General features: G+C 38.8%; 1 protein-coding gene across 7 annotated transcripts in view; it reads left to right on the forward strand.

The window, feature by feature from the left end:
- Positions 1–16,681, forward strand: part of Not1 (CCR4-NOT transcription complex subunit 1) — a 403,150-nt gene that overhangs the window by 273,389 nt on the left and 113,080 nt on the right. For all 7 annotated transcript variants that reach the window (XM_067156230.2, XM_067156231.2, XM_067156233.2 and 4 more), the window contains exon 26: positions 1,145–1,366. In XM_067156230.2, the coding sequence (XP_067012331.2) occupies positions 1,145–1,366 (222 nt within the window). The remainder of the gene's footprint in view (positions 1–1,144; positions 1,367–16,681) is intronic.

The following is a 16,681-nucleotide window of genomic DNA, read 5'->3' on the forward strand; positions in this document are numbered from 1 at the left end:
AGGGTCGGGAATTTTAACCATAATTGGTTAATTCCGCTGGTCCGGGGGCTGGGTGTATGTGTCGTCTTCATCATCACTTCATCCTCATCACGACGCGCAGGTTACCTACGGGTGTCAAATCAAAAACAATCCTTGGACACTCCCGGCACTAACAGTCATACGCCATTTCATTTTTTAGTGTTGTTATCACGAGCAAGACATGAGAGAGTATTTTGAACTTCTAAGTGTTCTACTGCTCGTTCATAATCATGCAGCACGGGGGCTTACCGCTCTGGTTGCTGTGGAGTGCCATATGAGTTAATGATATCATGTGGAGTCGAATGCTCGCATGTGATTCGATATTAATCGAGGCACCGCTCGCACACTACACTGCGTGACATTTAACCTCCAATGTAATTGAGGCAATTGTGCTGCTGATAATGAAGATTTATCATTTAACTAAACAGTTTTACAGTATGTACCTTTCAATTTGAAGTACTCAGTTATTCAAATATTATGTATGAATATTATGTAACTAGCACTTATCTAGGTTATGTTAGCCAGGCGCCCTGTAAAAACGGCAGGGCGGGTAGCCCATCGAAAAGGTCCTAGGGAGAACACTGAATTATGACTCTTGTTTTGGGTTGTATAGTTTAACCATACTGTCATGAATTATGATTCTTGTATTGAGGTGTATTCAAAGTGCAATAGGTTAGCCATCAGTGGGAAATATGGAGACCCTTCCATTCTGAATATTACAATAACTTGTGTGCTGTTTCACTGGACTAATATCCGGCTCCATGTCTAACCGGTTAGCGTGCTGGCTTTCAGCCCGGGGAGTCCCGGGTTCAATTCTTGGCCGAACTGGAGTTTTAACCTTCATCGGTTAATTCCAATTGGTCGGGGGGCTGTTTTTGTTCTGTCTCCAGCATTACAATTCATCATGGATAGGGCCTAATCCTAATAGACCTGCAAGTCACGTAAATGGCATCAACTTGAAAGACCTTCATCACGCCTCTTTGCAAGTCACATGCCGTTATTGGACAAATTTTACATTGATTACAGTTCATGTGCATGCCACTTTTCAGATCATGCCATAAATTAAATTGTATGACTGTTTAATTGAATACCTGTTTAAATGATCCTTTTTGTTTTATTTCCTCAGGAATTTGAACTACGTAAACATGCACGCAATGAGGGTCGAAGATATTGTGATCCTCTTGTGTTGACTTACCAGGCAGAGCGGATGCCAGAGCAGATCAGACTAAAAGTGGGGGGAGTCACCCCTGCACAAATGGCAGTGTATGAGGAATTTGCCCGGAACATTCCTGGCTTTCTTCCTCTCACAGAACGAGACGCAGCCATGTTCATTCCGAAACCTGTTTCCGTAAGTTTATTCTTCTATCATATTGGTTTGAATATTGAATTACTGACATGATTATTGATCTTGAATTTGAGATTTTTTGAGGAAGGTTTTGGAAGTAAATTTTGTTCTTGTAGCATCCAAAATATGGTTATTGGTAGTGTGTGTGCGCCTGTCTATGTCATTTGTTTAGCTTTTTTTTTTTTTTCCAAGTAGGTAGTTCAAAGTCTTATACTAGGTACCATGGTGTGGAGCTAGGTACTGTGTGGCAGCCAGCATCATTCCTTGGGCCTCTGCCATGTATTGCATGGTAGCTGTTATTGCTGCTGGTGATATAACAAGAGAATCGGCAGTTTCAAACAATTTTTATTATAATTTGTAATCTTGGTTCAATACGGACAAACAATGAAATTTATTAATTTTAACAGTTTCGAACAATATCGTGAAGTTTCAAGCTGTTGTTTGAAGCTTTGTTGTTACAATGTTGTGGAGTTACCTTCACCATATAAAATGTATTATACAGATCAGTATACTGCCATGTCTGCTGAAGGATGTCCCCATAGATGTGTTTGATCCTACAGAGACTCCTATGAGAAAAATTGACCTTTCTGAGTTTTAGTGGCAACAACTAGATGGCAAAGGCAGATTACTGTGTTGTTTTCTCCCACCTCTCCTCCATGTGACACTAATTTAGAATATTGTTGTGAATCCATCTTCTCGATTTACACTTTTATCACATTGGCGAATTCCAAGAATTCTTGGCTGACAGTAGTTAACAGCTTACAGATATTCTTGTTTTATACACCCCTTAATTCTTTGCTCTCTTTTGGCTATGTTACAGAGCATGTACACAGTTCAGAAAATTAAGGGAAACATGTTTTGTAACGTCTAGTATGTGAACGTTAATGTGGTAGATGGGTTTCCAATGGTTGTACAGCATACCTTGAGACCTTAGCTACGCAGGGTATGTCAAATCGAAGTTATACTCCATCTGTAGGCGTAGCCATGCATTAAACTGCCAGGTGACCCCTCAAAACAAAGTAAATAGCAGTGCATATATGTGTTGTTGTGAGGTACACAGACTGCTGCGGTCATTTGAGCACATACGTAAACCAGCACATCCCATGAGACATCTTAACGAGGTTCAAGTTGCAACCGTCGCTTTGATCCAGGAATGATGGACTTTTCGTTGTGTTGCTATGGATCCCAATGTCTCTCATCAGTTATTCACCGCTTGTGGAATCGCTACAGTGAGACAGGCCAGTTCACAAGGAGGGTTGGACAAGGTCATAGACGCATGACAAGCCCACAGGATGACCGACATCTGACCAGCTGTGCGTTGCAGCGTCGTTCAGTAACTGCCAGAGAACTGCAACAAGACCTCAGGAAGGTCACTGGAGTCACGGTGTCTGACCAGGCAGTAAGGAACAGGTTAAGAGAAGTGTCCTTACGACACAGATGTTCTGTTCGAGTGCCCAGTTTAACACAGCAACATCGCGCAGCCCGCCTTCTGTTTGCCTGTACCCACATCATCTGGCAACTTGGCCAACTGAGACCTGTGTTGTTCACAAGAAAGTCCAGATTTCCCCTGACACAGCTTGATGGATGTCAACGTGTATGGAGACACCGTGGTGAGCAGTACATGCCAAATGTTGTCCAGGAAGGCGACCGATTCAGACAAGGTTCTGTGATGGTGTGGGGTGGCATCAGTATTGATGGCTGTACAGGATCTTGTCATCTTCCGTGGTAATCTTACCGCTGCGGGGTACATTGAGCAGATACTGCTACAGTATGTGTTGGTTTCTGCATACGGTGTTGGCCCTGAATTCGTCCTCGTGCACGACAGTGTCAGGGCTCCTGTAGCGCGCATCACCAGAGCTGTCTTTCGAGAACTGGACATTCAAGAGATGGAATGCCCAACAGTGAGTTCCGACCTTAATCTCATCAAGCATGTGTGGGATAGGCTTGACAGAAGTGTTCGTTGGCATCCTGTTCCACCACAGACTCTCCAAGACCTCGAACAGGCACTCGTTGAAGAATGAGACCTGATACCACAACGTAACCTCCGTCGACTTATGCGGAGCATGCGACGTAGGTGCCAAGCTGTGATAAATGCTCGTGGAGGACATACACCATACTGAAGCTCTCCAGCTGTGATAAAAATCCACCCTGGAAAACTGTTATTACTTTGTTTTCGCCCCTATTTGGACATTTCCGTTTGTGTTCTGAAAATGAAACCGAATCCATCGATGTTCTTTTGTATACTTCAATGGTAAAAAATAATGGTTTAGTTGGTAATATACCTGGGTGTGTGAGGTATTGTTTTGTGGAGCATTGCATACACTCAAAAACATGTTCCCCTAATTTTTTAGAACTGTATAGTTCAAGGTTACTAGTGGCACTCTTTTCTTTGTCACTATACATCTAGTCTGAAGAATCATTATCAAAACTTCCCCTTACAGCTCCAGCTAGGTCTATCCATCTTGTTCTTTTTCTCTCCCTTTCTCTCCACCAAATTTAGCCTCTATTATCAGTTCCTTCCTCCATTCACTTCAGATCTACAAACCATCTTAGTCTATTCTTCTCAGTTTTCTTATTCAAAACTCCATTTTCCTGCCAGACATCTTAATTTCCTAATCTATACTAGTCTTTCCTATCACACTTCTTGGGAATTTCACTTCACTGGCTTGAATTTTACTCTCCTCTCTTGATCTACGTAGATTGCCACTACTGCTGATTAATTCTAATTCCTTTACAACTAAATAACATCATCTGCACTGTTCCTATGTAAATTAGAGACATTTTTCACTGAACCCCTCTTTGAAACACGCTAATGCTGTGGTGCCATTTTGGGTCCTCAAATATGCACGACTGAATTTGTTGGAAAGTATGCCATTTAAGTGTTGTCGAATCCCATCACTAACCATCCAAGTGCTGAATAGTCCAATTTTTTTTAAAACCTAACCTGTCTATTTTTTACAATACACAAAAGGACTCATATTTTATCTGAAGGAAGACTACCATATAAAGCAGAGGAAATTATATCCAAGAGAACATAGACTCTAATTGATCTTCAATAGATTTGCAGTGACAAGTGATGATATCTTGGGTAATTTCAGCAAATAAATATCGCTTAGAACATTTTATCTTCAATAAATTTGAGAGTTAATTTTGAAACTTAGGCTTTTGCAACCACTAAATTACATTATATTATTTTGGGGTTTTTAGGTTATAATTATTCTATGCCATCTACAATACCAATTGCTGGGCTGTTCTGGTGTTTGTCAACAGATGAACGGTGGCCACCTGTTGCCTGCTAGTCTTCACCATAATATAAAAATGTTATTCTGAAAATGTGTGCCTCCATAGCGTAAGGGTAGCGCTATTAGCTACCATCCTTGGAGGCCCAGGTTTGGTTACCTGTACGGCAAGAGTGTCAACAATTGCACGGGAGTTGGTATGCCATTAAAATAGTATCTGCCACTCACCTCCATTGGGGATGTGCACAACCCCGGGTTGTGGATATGAGAATATCTTTGGAAAATGTAAAGGTACTCCAAGCACCATGGTTGTTGTCAAGTTGATGCAGGTTTGGCAGTTGCTAAAAAAAATATTTTTTTTTTTTTTTAAGCATGTGAAGACCTTTCACTAGGTGCACCGAATGATGGTGAATGACATATTTGTGATTAAGTAAATTTTAGTGAAAGTGAGTTTGATCTTTCCTCATCAGATTGTAAACAAGCTCATGTGTTGGTGTTTTAACAGTGACTCAGACACAGATGATAAATATGTAAACTTAGCTAATGTAGCCATAGATACTCTGAACAGCTTCTCAAACGATAATCTAGGTCGGTGAGGATAAGCAGCAAGGAGGAACGAAGGACAAACTCTACACCTTCGTATTCCAGCATCTTCGCAAAGATGGACTGTCTCATTAGCCCCTATGAAATACTCTTAGCATTTCTTGGCTTCACAGATGGTAGATAACTAGAAACACACAACAAAACTGAAAGAGAAGTGAAACGTAATGGTTTAATATGTGTTTTACAAAGGGAACAGTCACTTGTTAATTATCATACACTTCCCACACCACAACTGAAGATCTGTTATTAATGGACTCTGCAATCTTGTGAAGTTTAGAACCATTAATCTTGCAGGGAGCTGACAAGAAATTAAGCCATTACTTGATGAAAAGAGAGATTTCATCTATATGAAGAAATGGAATTTGTCTCGAGTGTCAAAAATGATGCGGAAAAGAAACATGTAAGTAGAACATGACAGCAATATCCATTACTCAGAGATGAATGAACAGATGTTTACCCAACATGTTAACATTATGCACTCCAATCTCAACACCGTTAGTAACAACTATCTCATGCTTTGGCAGTGATGCATGCGATATCATTCTTGACATGTCATCCACCAATCTGTCAGGCCATTGTTAGTCCAACCTGTCTCTCTTTTTCATGGCATTCTGCTAAGTGTTGCAGAATATTGGATATGCCAAGACATCTCTAAATAGCTAACTTTAATCTATCCCAGGGAGGTTTAGTAAGATTTGTGTCTGGCAGAAAAGAAGACTACTCCAGCTAGTCAGTATCGACTTTGTGAAGGATGACAATGTTTTTGCCTGCACAGTTGGCACGAGTTGTTATTCTTGAAGTTCTGTGACATGCCAGCAATTCAGTTCTACAGTAGGTTGGAAGATGTCCTAGTAGTGAGTATCCTGTGAGATTGCCTGGAATGAATATGGTACCTAGTGTAATGGGAGCACAAAGCACCTTATCTTGTGCTTGCTGTACATTGCTATGTATTACATTTTTGGATCTTTCAAATTCATTGCCTATGATTGTCAGGCGAAAGATAGAGTTACTCATTGGTTAGCAATAACGTGCACCAGTGCTGCACTTTTACTACTTACATCATATGCAAAGTGTGCTATCACTATTAGCAGTGTGGATTGGCATCATACAACCTCTTTCTTACCATTTGAGTTGACACAGTCTGCTGTGGCCACCAAGTCATTATCGGTGAGCATGTTGGCATTGGTCTCAAACGTTTCTCTTGTTCAGAGTAGCCGACAGTGATCGTCCACCTGTAACCCATAGGTCAGTATCGAGGCAAGTCCTCAACATTACATGTATGACTTAACAACTGCATATCTGAACCACTTTGCTTTAATCCTCACTTACATATATGATAACTTCACTTTCTTGATGAAGAAACTATCCAGAATGATAGAACTTCACCGTTCACCTGTTCATCATACCCTAACTCTCACAACATTTACAACATGCCAGCAAAGCTTCCTTCATGAGGTACTACCTGCATCAGGCAACTTGAACCATGTTGCAAGGGGGAGAGATGGAAAGAGGGCAGTGGTACAGTGTGAAGCGGGGGGGCATATTCTTGTTGTTATAGTCTGTTCATAAAAATTTGTCTGGAAGTATGCCTCACTGATCAGTAGCAAATGCCTTCATGAAGGAAAAAAGTCTAGAGATATAGCATACAGAATGAATGTGAATTTCTGTGAGGAAGAAATAATGTGAAAATGTCTACTTTAATTATTTTTTTAATCTGTTCAATAGAGCAGTGGATTACACTGTCAGGAGTCTTCATTTGTAGTTCTGTGGTTTATTTTAGTATTTGAATGTTCATAGTTGAGTAGTTCCTTGATTCAAATCTTCAGATTTATCTCAGGATTCATAGAGTCTGATCTCTGAAGATAAAATTTGTCTGTTATTATGCAAGCGGAATCACTACGATAGACCTCATCCGAAGCTCAAAAGAAATTGTGTACCAACTGGTTATAGCAAACCAAGCATCCTGTCCTTGCTATTACGAATGAACCAATGCAGTGTGCATGGTCGAGTTATCTAAGTGGAAAGTATTTTTTCACCTGATATACTTCCTGACTTTTGACTTTTATTTTTCTTCTGAGAGATAAAAGTGTATGTAGATTTGCTGAAGTTCTCTGCAAGTTTAAAAGCCTATTGATTTAACATGCTCATTCATCATTGGAGATCCCTACTAAGAGATGACGCAAAACTTTGTATTGTTATGTGTATTGTATTTATTTATTTATTTATTATGTAAGGTTTTCCATTGCAAGTAGTTGGGAAAGATTTTACTCGTTCTGTATGAACATTTTATGAAGTAAACTCTAAATATCTTTAATGTGCTCTTTAAAAAATTGAATTGAATTTGTGTGTATATAAGACCATTTCTCTGCTTTAAACTGGGGTAAGGTATTCATATTTTCCGAAATTGTAGAATTATGTGCGAATTTTCAACTTTTAATGATTGAGCTCCCTGTTCTTGTAGGAAGTCATTGGTATCCACTGGCAGAGTGGCCAGTCCTGGGAAACTGCGCCATTCGGAGATCCGAGGTTCATATCCCGACATGGACAGCAGCTATCCTGAGTGTGGATTATGCATTATCGATCCAGGCAATTGTATTCGACTTGAAGTCTCGGGGGACCTTTCCAGTCTTAGACCAGAATAATTCCAGCTGCCGTCATAACACAAATTATCAAACAGGTTCCCCCCCTTCTTTTTCAGGCCTTAGTGATCAGAGTATCACTCGAGCATTCTGAATCATTAGAATAATTATGAACTGCCATCAACAAAAGAGATTTTACTTTTTATCATTTTCCACTATTAATAAACACAGTTTCATTTTGGGATATGTGATTAGTGGAGTGGCTTAGCTACTGAATTTCCAAATGGATGGCTGAGATTAAAATCCTGATGGATCCTGGATTGTAATTTTCACCAAAAAAGTCTCATGACTTCAGGAAGGGGGCAGGCTTCAAACACTCAGCCTAAACTCAAAATAAGCTGTGGTGGCTCCAACTAACCCAGAAATACCCAAGATAAGCTGAAGAAGTTTGTTAAGTGGCAGTATTTTTGATTATTTATGATGAATAGAAACAATACAGTCAGTTCATTAACTTTACTTCATTAATTTTGTTATTCTTAATTTTCCCGTTTCAAGATGCAAGCAGGTCCTCATCATATTTCATTCCTCACATTGTTCCAGTCCCTACCCCATTGCGTTATATTGTTCTTAACTATCTCCATTCATAATAGTATGAATATTTGTTAGCCTCAATTTCTTTCATTTGTAATACCATAGTTACTGTGTCTGCATTAATCCTTTAAATGTACCCAAATCACTGTACTCCTTATTTCTCCATTTAACACTGTTCTTTCCTTTCTTCCTCTTACCCTTTGTTATCTCTAACACTTCTCATTTAGTTTCTGCTGGACATTGTTTTTAATTTTCATCCTTCTTTGTTGATGTGAAATGTCTTGAACAAGATGTCTTGAACCTTAACGGGAACATTTTAGGTCCGTAGTAGGTTCTGTAATAAAGATCACTCTCAAATTGTTTAATCTTGCTGATGTCAATATCCTTTTTTGATCTCTCTTCAGTCATTTCCTAAGAAATGGAATTTATAGTCTACTCGTTGGTCTCGTTTTTCGTGCCTCCTTTAACTTCTTTCTTGCATCATATTGCCTATCTCCATGCTATTTCTCATTCACCATCACAGTCTTGTCACTTACTGCATTTGAGAATCTTATATGGAATTTAACCAAAATATATACAAGGATACCCAAATCCATGTGAGATGCATTGCAGGGATATCAAAACCTTTTCCATTTGAAGTCTGTGTCCCCTGGGGTTCTCAGCTGGCTTCTTTTCTTCATTGTCATGAATTTCCTGACATTAGAAATCACATACGCACATTTTGAGACATTCCTCTTTGTTAATGGTGTGGCATTGATCAGTGACGTATTGCTTCAGGAAGTATTTGAAAAATGGCAATAAGTGCTAGAAGACAGTGGACTGAAGGTGAGGCGCTCAAAGACTGAACATCTTTACTGCGCTTTCAAATATCCTGTGGCTTCATCACCAGATATTTTGCTTGACTCCCAACCACTCCTAAAATGTAGCAGTTTTAAATACCTTGGCTTTGTTGTGGAAAAAATGGGTGTGTGTGTGTGTGTGATGAGGATGTAAATCACAGGATCAGTATAGGCCGTTGAAGTGGAGACAAAATTTACCTGTATTCTGCGATAAGAGGATGCCACTGAAGCTTAACATGATAGCTGTACATGATAGTGGTGAGGCCTGCACTGACTTAAATTTCAAAATATCCTTGACATTCTTTGAACATCACAAGTTGTCATCTAAATACCACGGAGATCAAGTTGCTGAGAATGTCGATAGAAATTTTGAAAAAAGGGCCGATCCAAAATCAGCGCTTTGGAAGCACCGTCATTGAGAAGATTCAGCTTTAACACGTGAAATCTTTCTAAAAGGTGAATTAACAGGATGAAGGCTTTGTAGTTCCCGAGCTGCTGCCTGGGATATGAAGAAGAGGAAGGCCGAAGATAAGGTGGGCCTAACAGTTATGGCAACAACAAATCCGCTCTGCTAAGCCTGTCGGATCTGCAGTGGTGCTCCTCTACCAGGACGCCAATGACGTACTGCACCGGACCCAAGACGTAAATACACACATATAACACGACGGGAGATTCGAGGGCGTGGACTCCGATCAGGAGAGGCAGATAACAGCCTCGAGCTGAAGGCGTTGATCAATAATAATTCATGACAAGGAAAAAAAAACTAACTACCAGCAATAAAAATCGAATAAAATTAAATGAGGGTTTATTAAGATAAAAATGTAAATGCAAGAAAAGAAGCCACCAAAGAAAATGAAACATTATTACATACGTGCTTTTGTCCTTCAGGTTAGTAGAAGTTAGCATCGTAACCGTTCGAGCACAACATACCATAAATATATGGATAAACAATACCTTACGACGTGCTCACTGCTTAATTGATATTTTCACAACGTATTGAAACATCTTATTTTGGTCATTTCTTTCCGCGAAGTAGTTCACATTATATTTACCAAACATTACTCAAGCCTGCATCATTATTACAGCATCAACAATGACCATCACAAGGATAATAGATCACACAGCCTCTCGGAGTAGAGCGAACAATAGTTACATGAAGGCAATGTAGGTATCGAGATGGCCAGGGATGCAGCATCTCAGTACCAAAGAGCACACAAAAGGCAAAGAAAATAAAGCGGGTGTGCGCATCACCTGAATTAAAATGAAACAAAAATGGCGGCCATAAGAACGAGCAAAACAGTCATAAAATAGACCAAGATAAAATAATAAACACCACACTCGAAGTGAAAACCAAGTGTACGAGGAATAAATGAAAAGGAACATAAATTAACTGACCGATACGATATCCCTTTAGCCCCTCGCTCGCTCTCACACATACACACAAACGTTCAGGCATTGTCGACATCGGGCAACAGTAGGGTCAATAACCTCTTTTCAAAACAGATCGCAAACACATGTAGTATGACTCACCTGGCCATAAGTAAGTTCCCACACACGACGTAGAAACATGCACACAGCAAATATTTTATAAGCAGCACGATATGGACCCATGGCCCACATACAAGCCCACCAACACACGACGTATCTCCGTGTCGACACCCAGAGCCTACTAACATTTGGTGGCACTAAAGAAGTATAATGTCGTGCACATAATGACAATTCTCGTAGAGACCCAGTTACCTCGTCACCACCACCATAATAATGCCCTCAAACACACACCCATTCATATCGCGGGGCAAAGACGTATATCAGTCAGTCGCGATTACAAGGCACTTGAAACCGCCACAAGATAAACATAAAATAAGAGTGAAAACACAGCTCACATTACCTGTAGTTAAAGCTGATCAATTAAAAATCTGAATATGAATACAGGCAGAGTTTAAACCTTATAAAAACCCATCAATAATTCAAAAATGCTACTCCGATTAGAGGCGACTCCATCTTTCTTTCTGTCTTTCAGGTCATAACAACAACAACAAACATCAAGTCAAGGAGATAAAAGTCAAAGACTCGCGGAAGGAAGGACCATCCGTTTACAAAGCAGGGGTGCTGCCCTCTGTGGTACAGTTTGGGAAATAGTTAGTAGTCATTTTAGTGAAGTCAAACGAGAGCTAATGCAAGCTCTTAGCAATCACAGATAAACCAACATGTTATGAACATGCTAAACGAGCAAAGCGAGGAAGGTAAAGAAGTAGAAAGAAAGGCATTTGTTAACCTTCCTAGTCGAGAACAAAACTAGACCAGAATCTTTTAAACTGGTCAGCTTGCTCTCACACTATGGCACTCTGAAGTGTAATAAATAGGTGTAATCTAGCATTTGAAGCATAAAGCGTGCGCAAGGAGTGGTTGATTAATCGTGCTAAATTTATCCTTGTGTCCTTTTAATGGAGGCGTTGAGTTACCTAGCGATATCAGAATATCAAACGTATCCGTTATAGTTTTTCTGTGTTAAACCGGCTGATTTTTATGACACCAGTTTTCCATGCATACGGGCCTTCAGCGTGCGAAGTCACATCATAATTTTTGTTCTTAGCTTTAATTTAGGGCTTAAAAATTATCGTTGTAGGCGAGCTTACATGTGTATTACACATATTTTTCCAATTAATGAATCTTCTGTAATGTGTCCTGTGCTGGAACAGGGTTTGTTACAGTTTCCTGATGTGTCCTTGGAAAGTGATACCGGAAACAGTCAAGATGGTTAACCCTTCTGAAATGTGTGGACAGTGGTGTCCTTTTGTTGCCACGTATTCCGTAATAGAATTCTTTCACCACTGCTGACTGTAAAAGAAGTGTGGCACAATGAGCATTTATTCCACTCTTCGAAAATAATTATTTCAATAACATGTCATTCATAACAAATTGTCTTTTACCTTTCTGATTCTGTATTTTTCACATTTTTGAAAGGCTGCACTGAGCACGAAGCTTTTTTAGTGTAGACCACCAACATATTCATGTTGCCAGTGGTACCTAACATAATTGGAAACTACAAAGACAAAGAAATAACCTAAACAACTCCCAGCTTCTATTTCAAAAATTTAACTTTGTACAAATTCCATTTCAGTCTATTTGAGAAATGTATCAACCACTAACAATTAAGTCTTGTCCATCTGCTGGCACAAATCTTTTGAGTTTTCTATGATAATCATCTATGATCTTTGACAATAATAAAAAATCACATTTGAAAGTGGGGAAGTTTCTGAAATTAATAAAAACAGGCCATTGTATTATGAATTGGAGGACAGGCAAGTCCGGTAAACTTGAAATAAAGTCCAGTCACATTCTTTCTTGATTATCCTTTTCTACATTATTCCTACCCATTTTACTGCTTCTTTTCAGTAGCTTTTATATACAAGACCCCCCACCCCCACCCCAAATGTTTGTTTGAGGTAATTTCATAGGTTTTTTTCTAAAACTGTAATTACCCTATCCATTCCATACTCGTGATACTGTAGAAGTCCGCTGTAACGAGTATGACATATAAGGAGAATACCGTTATAACATCGGGTTTTTTCTGTCCCTTCAAAATTCCTATATTAAACTGTGTATTATCCTTCGGTTACAGCGAGAGCCCTCACACTGACATATCCGTTATTACGAGTGATTACGTGTGCACAATTTTTCCGGTACCGATATTTATGCACCCAGACATTATATTGCATGCAATCGATCATCTTCGGTATCGTTTCCTCACTATGTCCACTAGCGAGCTCTTTCATCGACATTCTAAGGCGATTTTGGAGTCTATTTGTTATTCCCATCAACTGCTGTTCAGTAAAGCAATTAAGATTAAGTAAGAATGTGATACATCTCAAGATATGGCAGAGTGCATCATTGATTTCAGCGTTTAGTTTATATTCTCTCGCGCCTGGTTAAATTTTGAAAATGCTATTATCATGTAGATTTATAATGAGAAGGTTATCATTTCTCAACTGAAGCTTGAAATTTTTCATAATACACATAATACGGTTAAGTTAGGTTAGGTGACACTGTTTGAATAAGAAAACTGAAACGTTTGCCACAAAATCCGACCTTCGGTATCGTTTTCTCGCTATGTGTACTTGCGAGCTCTCATGCTGACATTCAAAGGCTATGTTAGAGTCTATTAGTATTACATGTCAACTTTCGTTCGGTAAAGAAAATCAGAAATGAAAGGGGAGAACTTGTTTTTGTGATAAATATGTAAATAACGTGGTTGATAGCAGTTTTTAACTCATTAGAAATAAAGGTGAAGTAAATCCTTTGTCCATGTTAGTCACTGTGCCTTCTGACGTGCGATGAGGAGAGTTACTCCTTTGGGATGGTGGCTTATACTGTGTTAAGAAGAGATGGTTCTACATAGCATAAGCTGCTCACACTTCATTGTTGTACTTTTCTCCAAGTTATGTCATATGCCTTCTGCACTCCAATAAATCTGACTCGTTTTCTTACACAAGCTACTTAAGTTCTCCTTTCCTCATTTCATCCTGCGCAGGTTTATTGGTGCTCTTCAACCACTCGAGAAGTACGCAGTTTATGCTGCCATTGTTGGAGTTTATTGTGAATACTGGGTGAGGGACATTGTCCAATATTTTCATGGTTTTAAGGACAGTTATTCTTTAACCTTTTGACGAGTGCGCACAGCATAATAAGTGTTTCTCAAGCATTTCAAGAAAATATATTCACAGTTATGTTTATAAAAACACAAAATATTTACAGCTACGAAGAACACAACTATCCATATCGACGGCAGTCGTAACACTAGGCTGTAACCTATGGGCTAACGGCACACCAAACTCTTACACTGTAGTGTGTATACGCATTCCCATCAGAGACCACCACCATACAGAACTAGGATTTATACAGCGACACTATACGAATAACTGAAAAAGTTACAAAAAACCACCACCAGATGTCATATTACGTCAGTAAGCCACTTAAGATCCCAGTACTAGCCTAAAACGACAAATGTCATATTCCCTCACGTGGGACCAAACGGCATATGCCGTGCTCACTCTGTTGACTGTCCTTTGGTGCACTCATCATCAGGTTAATATGAATTCAAGCCAAACTTTTCAGTTCTCATTAAGAAGAGATAGTTCTGTGTAGTATTAACCTTAAGCACATTAGTTCTTACTCTTTTTCCATTAAGTCCCCTTCATCGAATCGTCCGCCCAGCCATTTTCCGTCATGTGAGAATCATTAGCCCATATCTAGTCAAGCCACACTAAATAAGGGTTTTCTACCATGACAACCCTGAAAAAACATCCACAGCTCATTGTCACTTCTTTCCATTAACACAAACTGTCCACACAGCTTATTATAACAAAACTCTGTCTCGTAAGTGTATTTAGGTAGAATTTACTTCAGAAAGATAAGTGGCGTTTGAGCTGATTGGCTGTAGTTGAGATAGTCCTTTTTGTGATATTATTCATAAATATGTCTACTGATAGCATATGACGAAGAACTGCATTTGATAAGGGTTTCTGTTGTTCCCTCTCCTCTCATTGAACTTTCATTGTGTTTATCCTTAATGCTTGTTCCTATCTTCCTTCCTGTACTTATGATTGCTCCGCAATTTTATGAATATTGTAAATTTGCAAAATTATCTTTGAATTAAATATATTCTCTCTTTGAATGCTGATATTTTTTGTTATTTTCCCTAGATCTCATCTTATAAATCTCCCGTTTCTATATCCATTATTATTTTCATACAATCTTCTATTTAATTTGGTATTTAGTCTGGTCTGATGTGAAGCCTTTAGCTGACAAGACCTGCCTCAGACAATTACTGTACCGTATATTAATAAGGTTATATATTACATGCATAACACTAAGCAAATGTCAGTTTATGTTCTGGATGAAGGACAAAAGCAGTGATATGTTTGAGAAGAATCTCTTCGATGTATTGATTACAGTCAGATTCAAAATGAATGGATGCAACATTCTCACACTTAATCACACCAAATTATTGCTGCATTTTTTCTTTGTTTAAGGGTAGTATGCAGGGGTCGTTGTTTTTATACAATGCTTTAGATATTTTGAAAACGTGTTTTCCGACCTTTTACAGACCAAACTTCGAAATATGAAAATGTGCCTTCTAATATAAATAAACTCTTAATATATCATAGCTTTTAAGTGTTCTTGTATTAATTCTGACTAATTTCCTTTTTTGCGGGAAGTTCACAACCTCTCTAATATTCACTAATCCTTAGTACCTCACGGGCTACTTAGACCTTAAAGTATGTGGGTTCTTTATGCATTAACCCACTAGCATCTCAATTTTTTAATACAACTTTTTGCTTGATTTGTGTTCTGAGGCATTACAGTAAATAATACAAATCAGTCTCATCACTTTATCATGCATACATTTTGAGAAATTTGCCATTGCCGTATGATTATGCTAGGCACTTCACAAAGTAATTTCACTGTATTGGGTGTCTGTGCTTATATTTAATACACAGAAAAATATCACTTATTCTTATCTTTTCTTCATTGGTGTAAACAGTAATCAGGCAAAAATATAGCCTAGGATGAAGGACAGTCAGCATTGCACAAACCAATGTCACATTTGGAACACAGTGTTTTCACTGCGACTTGGAAATCTTGGTGAGCACTACTTCTTCTTCCTTTTCATCTCTGGTGTGTAGTGTATAACATAGTCCATCCTCTTGTCTCACATTATCTGATATCCAACTCTCTTGAAACAATGCCAGCAAAGTGGACAGTCTTTCAGTTACATGGTAGTGCTGGAGATACACGTTAAGACACTTCTTTTATGAATTCTAGGAGAGAGATTTTTTTATTATTTGCTTCAACTCCTGAGTCTTCATCTGTATCCCTACTTGGTTCTGAAGGCTGCATGAAAGTATCGATGTCATTAATGCTTTGATTATTTAGACTGAACAAAGTGAAAATCCTTTCTTTCCTAATAAAAAAATTGTAGATCTATATCACAGAGTATAAGAGCCTGATGTGTCCATAAAATAAAAGTCGGCTTAGCTCAACTAATTTTGGTTACCTCTTCACAGCATTATTGAAGTGTCTTGAATATAAATGCAATGTAATTTTGCAAAACCTTCAACCTCTCTTGCATATTTATTGACCGCACTTTGAAATTTAGGTGCTGCATTGTCATAACAAATGAGAAAGAGAAAATGAAACTGGGACAATTATTACATAGCACACACATCTACAGAGCAAGAAAGCTCTTCCTACATCTTTTGCTCATAATTTGACTCTTCTAGACCTGTTTGAAAATGACATACTTACCGTGTCCATGTGGCAACTATAGGCGCCAATGGGTTAAGTAGATAATCTGATGTCTCATGTTCAAACACAAGTAAATATTACATTTTCTACACTGAGAATGAGTTTTGCTTTTACTGCCCTTTTGGCAGCAGCAACCTGTCGGATCTGAAAGAAAGCTGG

Source organism: Anabrus simplex, chromosome 12 (assembly GCF_040414725.1).
Source record: "Anabrus simplex isolate iqAnaSimp1 chromosome 12, ASM4041472v1, whole genome shotgun sequence".
Classification (NCBI taxonomy): domain Eukaryota; kingdom Metazoa; phylum Arthropoda; class Insecta; order Orthoptera; family Tettigoniidae; genus Anabrus; species Anabrus simplex.